The 6,464-nt window shown below is 34.6% G+C and overlaps 1 protein-coding gene across 1 annotated transcript in view; it reads left to right on the top strand.

The window, feature by feature from the left end:
• The first annotated feature begins 2,639 nt into the window (after positions 1 to 2,639).
• The window catches only part of LOC108373963 (carbonic anhydrase 2-like), a 4,749-nt gene continuing 924 nt past the window's right edge, over positions 2,640 to 6,464 (top strand). The window contains exons 1-3 of the mRNA XM_017629908.1: positions 2,640 to 2,661; positions 4,090 to 4,184; positions 6,386 to 6,464. The exon at positions 6,386 to 6,464 is cut by the window's right edge and continues 6 nt beyond it. Coding sequence (XP_017485397.1) covers positions 2,640 to 2,661; positions 4,090 to 4,184; positions 6,386 to 6,464 — 196 coding nt within the window. The remainder of the gene's footprint in view (positions 2,662 to 4,089; positions 4,185 to 6,385) is intronic.

The raw sequence follows: 6,464 nt of genomic DNA, 5'->3' as shown, positions 1-6,464 counted from the left end.
CAGTTTTTCAGAACACAATTTGTGTTTAAAGGAAAGATGAATTTTAAAACTCATATGAGAAAACGGCCCTTATACCATGTTTCCACGCTTCGTAATTCGCTCTCCAAGTAATTTGTGAATTACCCTGTTTCCACTACACAAATTAGTAATTCGTTTGGCAGCTCCACTTCCTGTTCTTGTTCTCCGCTATTTATTATTATGTTTGGAGCAAAAATTTAAGTTATTATCAAAGATTTTAATTTATATACAGAATATTTTCCTTATTAATTTTCCAGCAAATAGAAAAAGTGCCAGCAAATGGGACCAGGCCGGAAAAAACTTCGATATATTTTAGATAAATTTTAGAGAAGGCAGCGATTCGTTCGTCATTCGCATGGTAGTTCGATCTGAATTACCAACAAATGTTTGAAGGAAGTTAAATTTTAAAACTTACTTGAGAAAATGGCCCTAAGTAATTGAAAAATGTAATCGAAAAATTTTCGAACGTACCTACTTTGTATGGAAGAAAATCGCTGACACAGTTAGCAAAATAAATCGTCAGAGATCAGCGGGGCTTTTACCACTTCGAAACTTGTACGTTACTATATTAAATAAATTTATTGCGATACAAAACTGCATACGAAATTTTTATTAAAAATTGAAATTTTAGTTAAATTTTGCAAAACTTTTAAAAATTTTGCACAGTCTTAAATTTGAATTTATATGGTTTTCGTTAGATTTTATAAAAAATTAGTAGCCATTAAACCAACAAAACAATAAGAATAATTTTTCCTACCCTACATACATACATACTTATTTATATAATTCATAACAACGTAAAAGCCAAAGTGAAACAATACAATAACACCACAATAAGAATGCCAAAAAGTGAAGTCAAGCAACTGAAATCGCATTCTTTTATTGCACTATGGTCCGGTAAAGCTTTTTAAATGAAGTAAAGAGCTTTATTCTAGTGTTAAGATTGAAATGCGCTTTAATGTCTTAGCAATAGTGAACTCCCAGTAAAATGCAATGCAAAGACACAAATAAATTCGTGCAAATTGTGTTTTCTTTTGTTTGTTTTGCCTTAAACCTTATTTTTTGCTAACTAGCTAATATTGGAAATTAATGACTTCCAAGGTGTATCTACAACTGAAACCACTTTTGAAAATTAATTTCAACTTGCAAGTACTCCACTAACACTTTAAATTTTGGTGAAAGTGCAGCCAAACCAATCGAGTTGTGCCGTGACTTCACTGCATAATGTGACTAATTTCACAATTAATTTTCTTCTAATTCTTGAATCTGGCAGACTTTTCGGAATTACTTACATTGCCACGCTGACAGTACTTTTACACTTGAACCACAATACATTATCAGTTTGGTGCAAAGAACAATCAGTATATACATATGTATGTATGTACATGTTTGTAAAAATTTGTATTTTCTTCAAAAGTTGTTGCATTTTTATTATCGCTTTACTATCTTTTACAATTTTTGGTTGATTTAAATTTTAATTATCCCATTGCATTGCTTGCTATAATACTGTTGGTAAATAAATATCACTCAAAATACAATATTTTAGATGGTAAATGTGTATGCATTAATGCATTTTTTTTTTGTCTCTTTAAGAAAAAATTAAAGTTTCAAAAAATCAATATTTTAACGGTTCTTTTGCGCTATTAATTACAGGGAATTTCATTTGCACTGTGCTCGAAAATCATTTAACCTTTGTGGCTTTGTAAGCACAAAATGTGGCCAGCACACCTAGCCCCGCATTGAGGGCACGCACCGGTTTACTAGCACCCGACAAGGCGCGCATACCCAAAGGCAGTCCTTTGCCACAATGCGTGCGAAAGCCATTGAAGAGGTACATATTATTAGTATTGGCATTCAAGATGGCAAACTCCTTCTTCGCTCCCTTGGACACCAAGCGGAAAGTGATGCGCTTAGCTTTGAGCGGCGTCACGCGGTAGTTGAATGTATGGAATTTGCATTTCTGCGAACTATCACCGCCCTTGGGTTGACAACATGGTGTTGGTGCTTTGTAGTAGCCAGCCTTCTTGCCACATGCGCTGTCCGACTTACCGCCACCTTTGCCGCCCTTACTTTTACCATCTTTGCTGGCCGGTGGTTTCATCCTGTAAGTAGTGAGAGTCGCTTCAATTACACGACAGGTGCATTTAAATATGTATGCATGTACATATGTATGTACCAACAGCATGAATGCCTACGAGTCAAATTAAACATAAACAAAGCTGAAAAAATAAACTACACTTACTTGTGCAAATGCAGTCAGTCATAGCTCAGTTATGCATACATATGTACTTGGCGTAGCATGAGAGTTGCCACATCTGTCTGTATCTGTTAAATGAGTTTTGCGTGTAAGCGATTACCCAATGCATAGCACACTTCACATGTAGAAGTCTGATGGGTTTTGATTTTTACATAAAAATGGTAAATAGCAGTGCAAAGTATGCATAACTGGCCTATTTATTAAGCTATGACTGACTATTTAAAAGCGTGCGTGTGTGCCAGTGTTTGATGTTTGATGGTAGGATGGATGCTTGAGTGCGTGTATTTAGTCGCATTCTGCATGCCAATTCGCTTTGCGATTTTCTGCATGGCTGATTGCCGCTTAACCGTTGGTGACTTACATAATGGTTGAGGGCTTACATAATGGTTGGTGGCATGTTTGCGCCTAATTGCAGCTCTGACAACTAAGACGTTTCACTTACTCAAAAAATGTCTGCAATGCTTATACCTCGAAAGTAATTTCTTTATCGCTTCAGTGTCCGCCTTCCGTCGGCAAATGGTAGTAATTCGCGTAAGAAATGCCATAATTTACTAATCTCACAGATGCGCAGTTTGCTACGAGTCTAGATCTAAAAAGCATCCATATGTCAATAGTAGTAGCTATGTTTTTTTTATGTAATTGTACCAGGTAGTAAATTTAACTGTCTCCTTCCTTTCGCAGAACAGATTTATATTTGTGTTATACTCATGCTAGGCCAATCAGTATCATCCATTGATTATTCTTCGCTAAGTCTGGTCAAATATACTCATAATTGTCGCCTAAGCAAGCGGGCATCATTGTTGTATCACAGACATTTCGTACCAGTTTGACGGCGATCTCGACTTGGGTGGATTATTACTTAGTCTTAAGTAGTCATGGTAGAGATAGCAGCCCAGTAGGAAAAGTAGTAATGCGTTATAAATAATGTAATGTATTTCTTATGAATTCTAGATTCGATTACTGTTTTATATGTAATCAAAAAGTCGCAAAAAATGCGTATTTAAACACATTCATTTCTCGTTTCTAAGTTATACAAAATTGAATGCCCCACTTTTCTTAGGACATCGCCATGGGGAAAAAAAGCATTTTCGAATGTGAAAAGGGTTGTTTTACTGATTATTTTTTCGATTACNGCCACCTTTATTTCATACACTTTGAAATATTTCTGCTTCAAGATTGTATGAACGAAATGTGTGAAGTATATGAACTAAAGGTGGGTAGGGTGGTAAATGTACGCATTTACATAAGGGTGCATCACCCTTGCGGTATCCCTACCAGAATTATAAAATTTATTATTCATATTAATATTTACGTGAGCTAGACCGATTTCAAAATAATTGCAAAAATCTTATCTAGGTGATTATTTAAAAAAAAGTTTTAAAAACTATTTTCATTCAAAAAAAAAATTCAAATTCAAATCGGTTTAGCTCACGTAAATCTGAATATTTTCCCGAAATATTTTGGCACAAGCCTTAAAATAAAATCGATTTTATATTTCTAATGGAAAATCGGTACCCTTTTTTTAGAGTGATGCACCCTAATATGCATACATACATATATACATACATTCGGCGTAGCATTTTCGCTTTGCTATTTTGTCAGCAACGTCACATGCGGTTGATTCACATAATTGCTTAAATTTTTTGCATCTCTGTTTTTTTCTTAATTGCCTAAGCGTGTATTTAAACACAAATTTATGGAATTATATCATCGAATTTTGTGATAAGCACATCATAACGCATGTACCTAAATAATTTTATAATGCAATTTGCAGCAACGAATTAATGTTTCTTTGTGCTTTTGCTTCGTTGCAGCATCTTCTATATACGACAACCCCGCCGAATGGCATCTCGACTATCCGGATTGCGGTGGGAAAAAGCAGTCACCGATTCTTATCAACACGAATAAGGTGGGTATCCTTCCTGTATCATTAAAAAAAAAAAACCGTAGCCAACGCGACAATGTTAAACTTTTAAAAATAATGCACCGAATTCAAAGTATATTGTTATTACAGCTGAAAATTTTATAGTCTGGACACACTATCGTATATTAAGATACATTTTTAATTGATTAGCAAATGGGGCTAAACTTTTGCTATATTCCCACTGCACTAAAATGTGAGTTTTCGTGAAATCTTTCAAAATCCAGGAGAATTTCCCATATATTTTCGTGATTTCAATTTATTGGATTTCAATCAGATTTCAACGAAATCTTATCGACATCTCGCACAATTAAAAAAAAATATTTAATTTAGGCGCCCCTATTGAGGAAAGTTCCTAAAAGAATGCCACAATTTTTGTTATGAAATCAAGTAAACCCTTATATCTACGTGCTACCTTTATGCCAACGATAGAATGATTTATCATACATCAAATTTATAAATTTTCCTAAAACTACGCAACCAGTTTTGTGTCCCGCCACGCGAATCCCTCCCAATAAAAAATTACAACAAGCCTCGGATGATACTCAGTTCTTTTCATAACGACCACGGCAAACGTTTAAAGGACCGCGATTTGAGGGCATGCACCTTGAATGTCGGGACCCTCAATGGGGAAGCTGCCTCTGCCCGGCTGGTTGATGTCCTCGCGAACACTTACATTTGTGGACGGAAGAGAAGGACGAGGCGTCCAAGGATCTCAGACGAAATGTCCGATAACGAACTGAGGCTGTTCGATTTTGCCGTGCCCTAAACATGGTAGTATGCAGTGCTAGGTTCCAGCATAAAAAGATTTACCAAGCTAAAAACATGGCTGTCACCAAATCGAAAAACAAGAAACAAAAATCGGGCATGTTATGATAGACGGAAGGCATTGAAAACGTAAACTAATTCTGTTTACTTGGTCTTCTAATAATATTATTGTTTTTAGAAAAAGTGTGCATAAATTCTATTTGTTTCTGTAAAGGAATAAAGTGGTTTCTATTAAAAAGACCTTAGCTTTTCTTTTTTTTTGTCTTTGGCATATTTGAGTTTTTTCTCTTATTATGTGATTATAACCTATTTCACAAAGTTTAAATAATAAAAATTAAGTTTATGGAAATCGTAGTGTTAATAATGTTTAAATATTTCGGATAAGATTCAGAAGCGGTTTATAGAATCGCAGGACCTACTCCCCAAACTAGGCTGGAAAAATTGAGAGCCGTTTTTTCAGTATGCGAATTGTAGATATTATGACTCGTTTTGCCCTTTTTTCAATTTTTAGTTGCTTTTAGTGCCCATTTCGTTATTTTATTTTGCCTTTTTTATAAGTTTCAAGGCCATAAAAAACCGTTCCCTGTTAGTGACCCCTACATTTTTAGTGACAAGTGGAAATGCGGCATAAAGTTTGCTTGTAAATTCGATTGCCGAATTTCTACTAGGCATTGAAATGATAAAATCTTTGAGACATTTGAAAAGTTGTATAAGGAAATAAATTTAATGACTACTATTTTCAAAATAATGACACGAATATTTTTGAGTCCCGATTTTTTCATCCAAATTTCTGTCGTTTAATGGCTGTTTGCAGCTCTCAACAAAAAAAAACGAAAAATTCCTATGAAATGACGCACAAGAAATGGAAAATAAATTTTCTTCTATCAAAATTTCTTAAATCAGTTTGCAGCTCTCACGAAAAAAATGCTAGAACTCATATCGCTAGCTTAGAGTGAAAAGTTGCTAACTTCGCTTTTAATGAAAAATCATATTTTGGGACAGCTGGCTAGATGAATTAAAAAAGGGTAAAGGTCCTTATTTGATGTTTCCTCGTTTATATCCAATGAAACAAAGGATGCTAAGTCCAAAAAAATATCCGAAAATTCGATAAGCCAAAATAGTTCGAAATCTTTCTTTTAGTAAAGATCGAATCCGTCTGATTCGTATTTTGTATTCAAAGTTTTGCGAAATACTTGAAGAAAATTGCTATAGGAAGTTAGCAACTTTGCGTTCTAAACTAGCGATATTTATTTCTCCAAGGAAAAGCAAAGTACTTTTTCAACCAACAGAGATAATGAAAAATATTTCTTGTGATTTTTCTTGAGAGCTACATACAGACCTTTAATGCCGACTTTTTAAAAATTTGCATTTTGAGTTAAGGCCTTTCTACATTTCATAACTGTACTTGAAACATTTTACAGACGATACCGATTGAGATTCCGCCTATTACATTTGGAGCCTACGGTGTTTCCCTTTCCGATTATGTTGTCTTGGAGAACA

This window comes from Rhagoletis zephyria, unplaced genomic scaffold, assembly GCF_001687245.7.
Source record: "Rhagoletis zephyria isolate East Lansing unplaced genomic scaffold, Rhagoletis_zephyria_1.1 Rzeph_scaffold_07184, whole genome shotgun sequence".
Taxonomy (NCBI): Eukaryota; Metazoa; Arthropoda; class Insecta; order Diptera; family Tephritidae; genus Rhagoletis; species Rhagoletis zephyria.
The sequence above is the reverse complement of the archived record's forward strand: the minus strand, read 5'-3'. Positions and strand labels throughout refer to the sequence as shown.